The sequence below is a fragment of the Sabethes cyaneus genome, chromosome 2, assembly GCF_943734655.1.
Source record: "Sabethes cyaneus chromosome 2, idSabCyanKW18_F2, whole genome shotgun sequence".
Classification (NCBI taxonomy): Eukaryota; Metazoa; Arthropoda; class Insecta; order Diptera; family Culicidae; genus Sabethes; species Sabethes cyaneus.
Window position 1 is genome coordinate 26,572,627 of NC_071354.1, and position 14,461 is coordinate 26,587,087.

Sequence of the window (14,461 nt, forward strand, 5' to 3'; positions counted from 1 at the left end):
ACGGAAAGCTTTTATCCGAATTTTTGTTGTTTCACGGTAGTTAGGAACGTACCATATTCTGCGCAGTTAAGACATTTTTATGATTCTTCCGCTATTCTAAGTATACTAGATTTAAATTAACAACGTGGATAGCAGCAACGTGTAGTGCTACTGTCTATAATATCTGGTAAAAAATATGGGAATTATTAGTCGACCAACAATTGAGTATATTTTCCATTTTGTAAACTTATCCACGGTGCCTAATTCTGCGCACTTCATTGCCCATGTTTCTAATTCTGCGCATGTTTGCTCCCAATTCTGCGCACTCAAAAAGTAACAGTAAATACTCCTGGCATGCTGTTTATGTCTTTATACGCTGAAGGCACACCAAAAAATCCGGTATTAGCCACTACCATAATTAAATCCATGATCCGGCCTTCTTGTGCTGTCCGGGTGGAAAAGGAATATTGTTATCATTTTGATTGCCTCATTTTAAATATTTTATTCTGGATGACGTGAAGGGCGAATTTGATTCGGGTTTTCTGCATACTGAACATTACACTTTAGACTAATACTAAAAGTTGGGTTTTAATATACAAATCACTTCCCCACTCTCTGACAGCCCCATTAAAAAAAATAGAAGACATGGTTTCATGAATTAGCCCTCGAAGGTTCGGACCCCGAGGCACAGCACAGGATTCCAATCAACGCAAGTTAAAGATTCTACTTGAATTTTCACGCCTCTGTACCTCAACCATTCGGGTGAGGTTGCGTATTCTTTCGCGAATTCTTCGTATGATACATTACTGCGCAGAATTTGGAACATGAATAAAAAATCTGTGCCTAAATCTGCGCATTATTGCATCGCATTTTTCTAAGGAAAGCAATGCATGCAATCACTCTTTTTGTCTAAAACCTGACTAAAACTAATTATTCTTTCAAATTATGCTGGGTAATTTGATCATTGCAAAGAATTTCGATCATAAATTTGTTAATTTGCTAGAAGGACAATCTTAGCGTTGGTGCTAACGACGATGTTTTCTGCCATATAAAGTACTTTCAGTTTCACGTTAAATTATTTCGCTCTCAAATATTATGGTCCGTTTGTGAATAATGGCGTAATATTCAACAGACATTTATAAAAAAAATAATGCAATGATCATAGTTATGCACAATGTTAAAAATACTTATATAAAGAAAAATGCGCAGAATTAGGAGCTGCGCAGAATTCGGAGCGGTCACGGTATATGTGCTCTATCTTCAAAACGGAAAGCTTTTATCCGAATTTTGGTTGTGCATCTAAATATGCTTTAGATAAACATTGTTTTAAAAAATATGTGGTTCCATTCTTTGCAAAAATACTGCGCAAAATTACTAAAAGAAAAATTTATGCGCTGCTGTCCGAATACTTTTTTGGTTGACTGTAGGTCCTATCTGCATATGGGAAACTTTCTTCGTGTCACCTCTCTTACGCTTATCACCGTGGCGTAGAAGCTTTTCATTGTAATTTTTTTTAACGATTCGCTAGCTTATGACACCTACAACCGTTTGATGCGAAAAAGATGCGTTAAAGGCATTTGAGCAGTTTCACGTGAAATAGGTAAATAACAAAATATGAACCTTTCTGATTTAGATTAAACTTTACAAGCATGTTTGATACGAAGAAATATGCACTTTTCACAGGTTTTGGCGCTATTTTGATTCAAGACTCATTTTTAAGAAGGGCGTATTTATTTTCATGTGTATATGTTTGAAAGATTGTATCTCGAAAACTATCGATTTTACAAAAATTATGTCTAATTAAAAGTTTTAGAAAATTGATTTCTGAACATGAAAAAAATATGCACTGAAACAAATATTTTACCAATTTTTCAATAATTTGAAAATAAAACTTCGAAAATAAAAATCGAGATATCAAAAATATACCATTTTGAAGTAATTTGCAACTTTTTAAAAGTTATTCTGAGATGGAGCAACTTTCATGGACGGACTTCGTAGAACGACTTTCATGATTTTTTTTCAACTTGGGATTTTTCAAGTAATATATGGATTTGTAATACAAATAACAATTCTTTAGGATTTATTTCTAGTTCCCGTCGTAGTAAGTAAAGCCATTTTAATTTTCATTATTTGTTGGATGGATTTAAAGAATACTCCAAAAGTTCTTGTACTGATTTGACTAAAACACACGTGAACTTTGAAATCACTGAAAAGCGATTATTAAAGCATATTATTGACATTACGCAACTGACTTTATTTTTTAAATTTGTCGTACCGTTTTAAAATCGGACCATCAAAATTTTTCATCGTCCGAACTAAAAATTACAGCAATGTTTACGATGCTAACGCGCATGTATTTGTGTAGGACGGCATGACAAATGTTATTCTGCAAAATTTCTGCAGGTCAGTCAAGTTTTTCTGGCTGTAGTATAACGACAATGCGTTGCGTGAGTTATTTTCATTTATGAATGACGGAAATTAAAACGATTAGTCGACATTTTCTTCTTCGTCGCACGAAAAAAACGTGGGCTGATAGGACTTCTTTAAGGACAAAAAGCATTTAAATAGATCTCTGCTCACTTTGATTGACCGCGTATGATAGACAACGAACTAAAAAATTAGGGAATAACTAGTTTTGCATTGTGTGTCATAAAAATGCTGATATTTTTAATAATTTGTGTTGGATAGGACGGGAATAGGCAATTACAACAAAGCATCCCTATGTCATTTACAACAAAATTGGTCATAACAATTGTTTTTCTAAATGCAGCCGTTTTTGAGATATTCAGAGAAAAAGTAAGATTTATTTTCATTTTTTATATTAAACACGTCTTTTTCACATGGTACTCCAGTTGCTCCACTGTTTCTATAAAATTTCTAATAACTACATTTAATTTCTAACAACTTATCCGAATACACTTTATTAATTCAACCTTTCGCTTTTGAGTAGTGGGTTTTTTAAAAACCTGAATTAATCCACCTAGTGGTGTGACCTGCCCTTTCTACTGTAACAATATTTTTTTTAGTTTCTCAGAATCATTTATAATTAAGTTGACTATATTTTTAATTATCAGTTATCAAATTAAGGATTTAACAGTATAATTCACAAGAACGTACTGCGTGCAATAATTATAGTATCTTTCCTAGGGTGCGTAATTATTTGTAAGCGTTATTTAATTCACTTTATCTGTATTTAGTTTTATAATATTACCGTTAATTTTTGTGGACCAGAATGACACATTCATTCCAAATCGATGGATATAAACAAAGCAAAGCAAATCCATTGACATAAACGTTTTTAAGAACTTAACTCTTCTTTATCGACAGACTTCGCAGCCGGTTATTAGAGTACAGGACAATTACGGTGCTAGTGCAACGATCCTACTGACCGCACAGTCGAGATTCGAGCTTGGCTTGTCAGCGAGTTATGTGAGCGAATGAATATATGTAGAAAATTGGAAATTAAAGAGCGCCACAAATATGCTTGAGCATGGGAAAAATGATTGTTTTCCCAGCGCTAGTGTTTTTTGATGGCATGAGCGGTCCTATAAGCACGAAATTCATTTGAATGTTGTATAAATTTATATGGGAAAATCAACTTTTCTAGATCTAGATGCCACTATATACGCTTAACCTTTCGTAATTCGCACCAATTTAGATTCATAGGTACGCTAAAACAGAACAGAATTTACTCGAATACTAGCGCCACTTGGCGAAAAACTTATGAAACTTTGTCCAACGATTAAGAGATCTTGGTCTGCGAATCAAACTTGCTGTAAACAGTAGTTTTCATTATTGCTGGAATCGTGTGATATACGGAGGAACCTCCGAGAAAATAAGGTCTCGTATTTTTTGTATTTTTATACATAACTTTTGAACTAAAATCCCGAAATTCAATAGCGAACAATAGGACAACTAGACCTTTCATTTGAGACTAATATCATCTAAATCGGTCCAGCCATCTCTGAGAAAAGTGGGATAGAAAAAAGCGTTACATACATACACACACACACACACACACACACACACACACACACACACACACACACACACACACACACACACACACACACACACACACACACACACACACACACACACACACACACACACACACACACACACACACACATACACACATACACACATACACACACACACACACACACACACACAATCACACAATCACACACACACACACAATCACACACACACACACACAATCACACACACACACACAATCACACACACACACACAATCACACACACACACACAATCACACACACACACACAATCACACACACACACACACAATCACACACACACACACAATCACACACACACACACACACACACACACACACACACACACAATCACACACACACACACACAATCACACACACACACACACACAATCACACACACACACACACACACAGAAAATGGTCAGTTTTCGAAACTGAGTCGAATAGTACTAGACACTCGTTCCGCTGAGCCTCCTTTCGAAATTCGGTTTTCCGAGTGATTGCTATACCTTTATACTATATATTTATACTAGCTGACCCGACAAACTTCGTATTGCCACAAATTAACCTGTGTTGTACATAAATCATGAATCTCGGATGATCTTTGTCACAATGTCGAGTTTTGCAAGCCCCCCAGTGGGCGGCGCTTCCGACGGCGGGTCACCGGCAACACTCGCGACCGTCTCGTCCTGAATGATCTAGTATTACTATAGATAGTTTTTGTGGTCTTGTATTGACTAATGTTTTATGGAAGAGTCTCGAATTTCTCGAGTTCGATTAGTTTTTGAGTTTCGCAAAAATTTCTGTTTTATTTGTATGAGAGTCCATATCCCCCTACCACAGGGGTGAGAGGTTGCTAACTATCGTAAAATAAATTCAAGACTCCAAAACCTCCCACATGCCAAATTTGGTTCCATTTGCTTGATTAGTTCTCAAGTTATAAGGAAATTTGAATTTCATTTGTATGGGAGCTCCCCTCTTAAAAGGGGAAGGGGTCGTAATTCACCATAGAAAAAATTTCTGCCATCTAAAACTCCCACATGCTAAATTTGGTTCCATTTGATTGATTAGTTCTCGAGATAAGAGGAAAGTTGTTTTTCATTTGTATAGGAGCCCGCCTTCCTAAAGTGGGGAGGGGTCCTAATTCACCATAGAAAATATTCTTGCCCTCGAAAACTTTCACATGCCAAATTTGGTTTCATTTGCTTGATAAGCTCTCGAGTTATGAGGAAATTTGTATTTCATTTGTATAGGAGCCACCCCTCCTAAAGTGAGGAAGGGTCCCAGTTCATCATAGAAAAAAATTTTGTCTCCAAAAACACCCACGTGTCAAATTTGGTTCCATTTGCTTGATTAGTTTTCGAGTTATGAGGAAATTTGTATTTCGTTTGTATAGGAGCTCCCCCTCTTAAAGTAGGGAGGGGTTTTAATTCACCATAGAAAATATTCATGCCCTAGAAAACTTTCACATGCCAAATTTGGTTCCATTTGCTTGATTAATTCTCCAGTTATGAGGAAATTTGCATTTCATTTGTATAGGAGCCCCCTTTCCTAAAGTGGGGAGGGGTCCCAATTCATCATAGAAAAAAAAATTGTCTCCAAAAACACCCACGTGCCAAATTTTGTTCCATTTGCTTGATTGGTTCTCGAGTTATGAGGAAATTTGTATTTCATTTGTATAGGAGGGTCCTTATTCACCATAGAAAATATTCTTGCCCTCGAAAACTTTCACATGCCAAATTTGGTTCCATTTGCTTGATTAATTCTCGAGTTATGAGGAAATTTGCATTTCATTTGTATAGGAGCCCCGCTTCCTAAAGTGGGGAAGGGTCCCAATTCATCATAGAAAAAATTTTTGTCTCCAAAAACACCCACATGCCAAATTTGGTTCCATTTGCTTAATTACTTCTCGAGTTATGAGGAAAATTGTGTTTCTTTGGTACAGGAGCCCCCCCTCTTAAAGTGGGAAGGGGTCCTAATTTACTATAGAAAATATTCTTGCCCTCGAAAACCTTCACATGCCAAATTTGGTTCCATTTGCTTGATTAGTTCTCGAGTTATGAGGAAATTTGTATGGAAGCCCCCCCTTCCATAGGGGGAGGAGTTATAATTCCCCTTATAAAGAGGGGAGGGGTCTCAATTTACCATAGAATAAATTCTTGTCACTGAAAACACCCACATGCCAAATTTTGTTCTATTTGCTTGATTAGTTGTCGAGTTATGCAGAAATTTGTGTTTCATTTGTATGGGAGCCCCCCCTCTTAGTGGGGGGAGGGGTTTATAACCATCACTAAAACCTTTCCTGGCCCCAAAAAACCTCTACATGTATATTTTCATGCCGATTGGTTCAGTAGTTTTCGATTCTATAAGGAACATACGGACAGACAGACAGAAACCCTTCTTTATAGGTATAGATAGTAGAAAGGCAAAACTGTATTCGAAAAAACTGGACGCACTGATTAGTTAGTAACTTTTTGCCGCGTGAGTAAACGTAACAGAAATTTTGACTAAAAATAGTTGAAAGTAAAGTTGTTTATGTCGGTAGAATTTTACCAAAATAGATTAAGAGATTACAGTAATATCTTTGGAGCAAGAGAAAGTACGCAAAAACTTTAGGTACTTTCTTCGAAAAGCCAAATGCTTCTCATCGACGGAGCGCTAAACAGCTCAGAATCGAACACTCAACCGTATCCCACGTAATCAGATGTTCAAGAAGCATCAGATTACCAAACGGAATGATGACAGCGGTAGGCAAAAACGGCTTTCTTCCTTAAAAATCGGGAGAGAGACCAAGTCCTTTTTTATTAATCTCCCTGTGCTGATTCTGTCATGTTAAGAAATATGTATGCCAAGTTTGATAAAGAACTGATAAATTTCAGTTTTACATAGCTAGGGTGACTGACCCTCTGCGACATAGTTAAATACGATCCACACTTCCGTTCGAGTTTTTAAAGGAATTATATCTGCAGCTGCTCAATTTTTGGCACAAGATGAATTCCACACTTCATGCCTGTACAAATAATAAAACAATTTTTATGTCCCAACACTAGGCCAGCGCGGGAGTTCATCATACGGAAACTGCACTTTATCATAACTAAGATTTCTTTCGCCAGCCATGGACAAACAACAATCGTTTACAAAAATCTGTTTAGGTATTCGTTGAGTCATGTGCACGAGCTATCCAACTTCCACAAAAAGTGGAAATATTTTGAATCACAGCTCAAAACTTCAAGTAGTTACTCCGAGCGATCACCAGATTCTCTTCGTCATACTTAAAATTGGTAGGAAAACCAAGCGGACACAGATTTTTTGCAATCCATAAATATTAATGACCAGTAAGTTGGAATGGAAATCGTATCAAAGTCGGTTGTAATGCTGGTTTTTTCACTCTATGTCAAGAAAGTAGACGAAGACTCGCCGTAGGCGAACCCATCCAACACTGTAGATATCTGATAATCTCTTAATTTTCAAGAGTTCAATGCAAAACCTGCCAAGCATAATCTTATGTCAACCGCGCGGTCATGTCTGGAACACCACCATTATTTGTACCTTTGCTATAATTTATATCAAAGGTATAGAAACTGGTTGAAAAACGCAAAATAGATCCCAACCCCAGAGGACCAAGTGTCATCTACCAATCGGTAGGGTTCGAAGAGTTGAGCATTGTCTGTCTCTTTGTATATTTTTTTATCCAGGAAAAAAACCTTCAAAAGTCCGGCCTGTAGTTTTGCGACATTATGTGGGATTCACAATTCTGCGCTTTGTGCCTAACCACTTTAAAAGCTCCATGGTTTTTCTTCTTCCAACCCTTCCGGAAATTACCTTCCCAGTATAATTTCGGGAGGAGAATGTGCCATCGCACTACTCCGATAACTGTTGAGACGCGCTCCGACATGGGAACGCTAAGTGCTTCGTTCCACCAACACCAATAGGCTAGTTTGTCACTTATTTCTCGGTTCCCGTTTCCTCGGAATTGTTGCATTGCATGTTTTCGCTAACGTGCTAACTTCAATAAAGAGGTCTTTGTCGAAAGCCTTCGTCGTCCACTTTCGCTTCGTGGCCCTGTTTCTTCGCTTACTTACTTACTTTACTTTTTCGGCGACAATCCGCTTATCGAATCCATGCCAAATTCAGGAGCTGTCTCCACATTACTCGGTCTTGGGCTGCCACTCTCCAGTCGTCTCTAACACCCGCTGTTCTAGCATCCTTGTCAACAGCGCTCATCCAACGGGTACGGCTTACCTTTCTGTTGGGGAAAAGTAAATGCTTAATGCGAAAATGTAGACTCAGGCAAACTGAAAAATTCTTGATATTAGGCCAAAAATATAGACTTGGCGAAGGTTTCGCATTAAGCATTTTTCCTTTCCCAACTGTTCAGTTATGAGCAGTAGTGTAAAGACCATGGAATCAGATTATCATTATTCATACCAGAGACAAACAAATGTTGCCTCACGGGTATGAGCAGGATAACTTTCGGTGAAATGCAATAAAATATATGTATGTCGCATGTGTTTGTTTATTATAGTGTGTCTATTACCTGAAAAAACCTACAAAACCGGGAATTCTCAGGGATTGTTATTAACTCTGGTAAAACCTGGAATTCTCGGGAAATTCCACCCAACCTGAAGGGATTCTTAAAATCTATAAAATCTATCTAATATTTTCCTCACAGCACTGTACCCAGACTTGGATAACGACCCTACCCTCTGTCTAATGGTTTTCAGAAATCTAGCCAGAACCCAGAGGATTAAATCCTGGTCAATCCATGCAAAGTATAACCAGCCGCGTTGGTGTGGAACAACCAACGTTGGCATAAAAATGTAAAACATCTTCCGAATGCGCGGCCCGGTTGCTTCCAGGGTGCGCGCAACGAAATTGAAGTTAAACAAAAGCTTAAACTGTTTCGCAACTGTGACTCGGAGAGCGAAAACTAATCCTATAAACATTTTCACGTTTTTTGTAGAAAACATTCTGTGCGTTCGTGATTTTTGATTCCCTGGAAAGACACCTTAATAGTTACCTTAATTTGTTTTTAACCGACGCAATTCACACAACCTGTTTCAATGGTTTTGCTATCAAACGGGAGGTCTTCTCGCTCCGAATAGCAAAGCAAAGCCAAGGTGCTACATTCCGTTATTGAAACTTGACCTCCTGTTTTTATACGACAGACTTCGTAGCCAGCTGTTAGAGTGAAGGACAATTGCAGGGCCAGTTGCTACGATCCTATTGACACTAACTGCATCTCCCAGTCGAGATTCGAACATACGACGACTGGCTTATTAGGCCAGCGTCATACCTCGAAGCCAACTGGGCGGCCGCTCCGAATATATCTGCGAAATTTCATAAGAATAGGTCTTACTGGTTAATACTGGTACAGGGGAACTTCGATATAACGTACCATCGTTATAACGTACCTTCGATACAACGTCACTCGATATAACGTAGAATTTACTTCGATGTTACGTACATATTTTCAAGTGTTGCAAATCTCTTTAGAAACTGTATTTAAAGTTTCATTCACAATAATTCAAATACCTACCCTGTCAATCTTACAGATTCACAGTGGCCATCTAGTGCCTCGGTAAAGCTTTCTGAGTTCCAATCAGGGCATTTCACAGCACAGTGCACAGTCTTAGTCCAAAAGGGCGAAAAGCGGAACTTTTTTCCTAGTGTCTTTTGTTTTCATTTTACCATTTATGGTCTTCAGCACTTTTGTTCGTATCAGTATCCCCTTAATCTAAAACTGTCAAAAGTTAGTCACCGCTTACTATAATGAAAATAAAAAAATAACTTTTTTGTGTTAGGTTAGGAAATATAAACATAGTTTCTTCGGCAAAGTTGTAAATATTGTACAAATAAGCAACTTTGCTGAAGAATTAAAATTTCTATCTTTATCGAGTGCTGAACTATAGTGCATATTCTTTAAAACTTCTTTAAAAATTGGTTTTTCATACTTAGCTTTTCTAAGTTGTATTTTACAAGAATACAATGTTCTAGGCAATTATCGAAACTCTCAAAATACACATTTTTACAGAAGACCGCAACTCTCTTGGACCTTTACTTGCTGAGTTATCGCATATTCAAGCTTTAAATTTCCATAGCTTCACGAGCCCATGGGGTAAAATGGGGCAAGCGGATTTATACAATCAGCACTTCATATTAAAGCTCAAGTCGAGTACTATAAACTAGTATAGGTTTCGATTGTCCCTAACCACCCAAATGAGAGTACGGCGTGGATAAGTTTTATGTGTATCGCGTTCGCTGAGCCTTGAGCGGCACACGTCCATTTTGTTGTGTTCGTAGATGTTCGCACATGTAAGCTTTCTTTTTCCTTAACTTCAAGAGTCAAAAGCGATAACTTTGTAAGGAAAGGTCCTAGAGATTTTCAATTTGCCCCTGGGTGACTCCGGGTACCTAAATGACAGTACAAATGAAATGGTGACAGCAAGGTGGGGTGAGTTGACCTAAGAATTGTGCCTCAAATAAATTAGTATTAGCAGGTTTTACTAAGAACACGGAATTTCTTTTTAAAAACTTTTGGTACCGGTATTACCGGTACTGAACCTTCCGGTACCGAAATACCGGTTCTCAAAAATGCTGTCGGTACTCCCAACCCTAGATTTTTCAAAGTTATCCTGTAGTAATACAATTTTGATAAAATTATGTAAGAATACTTTATTGATATTAAACAAGAGCAGTTCCATGAAAAATGATATCATAATTTAAAAGTGCTCCAACTTTAGTAATCACCCCTATTAAAAATTTTACACCTGTATTTTTTCTTTTCATTAGTTGCTCATGATTAAGGATGTTTGTGTTTAGCGAATTCACCCTTTTTGTCATCCCTTTTTTTGTGAAAAATTCATAACTTTTGAAGCACTGAATTGATTTTAACAATTTTGACAATGGCTGAAAGCTAGTTTCACAAGCTTTTTAGACAAAATATGGGCTGGAGTTAAAAGTTTTCAGTGACCGTAAAAACATCAAAAATATTTGTTTTTTTTGTGTTTTCATACTTTTTATGATTTTTCTGGAAAGTAGAGATTTTTTCATCAACAATTAAGAAATGGTAGTTAGAAAGCGCGACATAAAGAAATCGCCATAGTAAGAACGACAGTAAGTGACAACGGCAATGTTGCTAAGCACAATAATTTTTTGATTTTAAAGAAATAAAGTTGTGAAAACGCAATAATGTCACGAAAGATTTTTGATAACACTGCGTAGTAATGAGCTTTGCAAATTTAACCGTTGGCAATGCAAGTAATACCTGTTTATCAACGACAATAAGATAAGAATCATATTGAATCAATTGGTAGCAACTAATACACATTATTTAACATCATTGGAAGGATATATTCAACATTGTCTTTAAATGTAGCAAACATCGAGAAAATATTGATCTTCTATTGTATAGGTCTAAATCAATCATCCTTATTTGACAGTCTACTTCCGGATTATACAATTCCCAAATGGTAAACAACACATTGCAACAAAACAAACATTCTTAACTTTAAACAGCTATAAAACGACAACTGCGTTCTTAGACAGAATATGAATCATAAACTAAATTTACACCGTCTTACTCATAACGTTACTCCGAACAGCTGCGTACAGTTTCCGAACGTGCAGACAGACAGAATCCTAACACGGAGAGGAAGTTTTGCCAAAACAAGACTGTTAATAATAGTACAACATTCCGTGTTCCGTACAGTCGTACATTGACATCGAAGGAACGTCGTTAGACGCAGCCTCCCGGGCGAAGGTCCGCTGCACGACAGCACCGACAAGGTCAAGTTCAGACCTTTGCTTTGCTCAAACCAGTTATTGACCGATGGATCTACCGCTAGTTCGTACGAAATCAAATTGTTTACTGCTGATTACAGTTTTTATGGCCCTCGAAGGCTCGAAGGCTGACATCTTAATTTACAGCTCAGCTCAGATTTGTCGGGGAACGTCCGGGCCGCTCCTTACCTCGCGGGCGATAAATTGATCATATAAAATTGACGGCTTTTGCGCTTCTAACCATCTCCTTTCGTGTCTTTCAATTACAGCCGTGTCATCGTCGGATGCAAGCGATGCTGATGTGCAAACGCCCACTAAAACCGGTCACGAAGCAAGCAAAACGGTCGAGCCAGCAGGTAATTTAATTGCAGTGATACGAACCAGATGGAGATGAGTTATGAAAGCTCGTGTTGAATAATTGTTTTCCTCTAACTTGCAGCGATCTCCGGTCGATCAATCGGAAAGTCTCCCAACAGAGTACCGCTAGCGGATAGCAAAATTATTAAGCTATCGATTAAAACTATTGAGCCGCAGGTAATATCCGGGTCTAGAGGCGCGAGGAATCTAGGATTCGCAGCGGATGCTTCTCTGAATGCCATCCCCGGAGGGCTAAACAATGAGTTGACTAATGCGGATTTTAAGCCTCCGGTAACCTTAGCTTCGACAGTGGCAAAAGATAGCTATGGAAATCCGGTGACTCCTTACACGGACCTGGGATCGACCGGACTGGAATCGGTCGGATTTTTAACCGATGTTAATAAAGAGAATTTGCATAGTTCGAAGACTAATCAAGTTAGCAACTTGAATTTCAAGGTTCCCAGCTATGCATCCGGGATTTTAGAACCGGTTTTACTGCCACCGAACAACTACAACAACGGACAGAATCAGTACACACAACCTTCAATCGGTGGCGGTACAACACCTCAACTTATACCGAATGTGAAATATCCCACCGTGGAAGAAGGAAAAATTCTCTTCGCTCAGAAGCCTTTGAACGGGTTACTTCCGCCACTGTTCCCCGGAGAACAAGGACCGACGTATAACGTCGAAGTTGGAACCGAACGTTCGCCACCATACGCAAAAGATCCGTTTAGTGGTGCACCCCTGGATACCGAACTGAGACTACCCAACGACAAACCGCCAGTTGATTTCAACCAGCGGCCTTTCACTCCTCCCTCAGGACCAGTACAAACTCCTCAGCAAACTCCGCAAATAATTCAAGCTCCTCCACGACCATCCGTACCACCACAACCAACACAGGCACCGACGCAAAAGTACACCGGAGGTTTCGGAGGAGCTCCCGGTTTTCTTGGCAACCAGCAAAACCTCGGAACAGCATACAAATCAACTACTCCTATACCTTCGACTCCCCCAAAACCAGTCTCCTTCCAGCCTGCTCCTCCTCAATTACCCCAAACACCAACTCCTTTCCAACCACAACCCCAACCGCAACTGACAACCAAAGCGCCTGGTTCAACCTTCACGGGCAGCTTTGGATTCACCAACAATCCTCAACCGCAACGACCCGTCACACAAAACTTTCCCCAACAACCTCAACCTACGAAAGCCCCAGGCTCAACCTATACGGGCGGTTTCGGTTTCACCAACAACAGCCCTCAACCACAACGACCGACCAATCAAAACTTCCCCCAGCAGCAACCTCAACCGACTAAACCTCCCGGAGGAACCTACACCGGTGGATTTGGTTTTGTCAGCAACAACAATCAACAGCCTCCGCAGCAACCGCAACAACCGCAGCAACCACGTCCGACCACCCAGCGACCGGGTCAATACGTCGGAAATAAATTCAGTGGCAGCTTTGGTGGAGCACCGGGCTTGCTGGGCAACCAGAAACAACCGGGAACGCACGTAAAACCTGACGGAGGCATTCTACCGCCATCGTCACCGGGAGTGGTCGCCGCGGGTTTTCCAACCGGTCCCACGCCAGCAACGACGGGAAGCTCGAAACCCACCCACAGCTCGAGTACTGTCGGAGGAGGAGCCTTTGCCGGAAGTTTCGGCGGACCGCCGGGAATTCTGCGTCCGTTTGATAATGTTAATGGTTAGAGGTGGTACGCCCGGGTGGTGGATCTAGTGGAATGGTACGTTCGTTCCCGTGTTTTGGGAGTGCCAGTTACCGTGAGAAATACTTTCGACCACACACACACACACACGATTACGATTAGTTTCGAATACCTTAGAGGTAAGATTTGGGTGATATTCTCGAAGTAAACGTCGATACCGAGCTGCATTTTTACTGATATGACGAATGAATGAGGAAATTTATTTCTGAAATAAATTATTACTAAGTTAAGGAATGGAACTGTATTTTTTTTATTTGAAAAATCCACTAGACCGAGAATATTCTTTTCGGTGAAATTATCGAATACAAAACCTATAGGTACAATACGTATGCCATACCTATCTTCCATTCTATATCTTTATTACGTTGCCTGCATCTTGGCTGAATATCCATGCCTACCGTCTAAGTTTTGGTAGTGCGCAAAACTATTCTTAATTCAGTAGTGCACTCCAGTTCAGACGTTGTCGTGAGCCGTTCTCTAGAGTACAGACGCTCAATAGGATTAGGAAATCAATACATGACCTCCATTAAAGCTGCTCATATCCCAACTGATACCTGCAGGAGGTAATGATAGGAGTTGTTAAATAAGA

The 14,461-nt window shown here is 39.2% G+C and overlaps 1 protein-coding gene across 1 annotated transcript in view; it reads left to right on the forward strand.

Moving 5' to 3' along the window:
• LOC128733930 (protein piccolo-like) overlaps window positions 1–14,052 on the forward strand; it is a 52,972-nt gene extending 38,920 nt beyond the window's left edge. Inside the window, exons 2-3 of the mRNA XM_053827806.1 lie at window positions 12,058–12,144; window positions 12,228–14,052. Coding sequence (XP_053683781.1) covers window positions 12,058–12,144; window positions 12,228–13,855 — 1,715 coding nt within the window. The 3' untranslated portion in view covers window positions 13,856–14,052. The remainder of the gene's footprint in view (window positions 1–12,057; window positions 12,145–12,227) is intronic.
• Window positions 14,053–14,461: the final 409 nt, after the last annotated feature.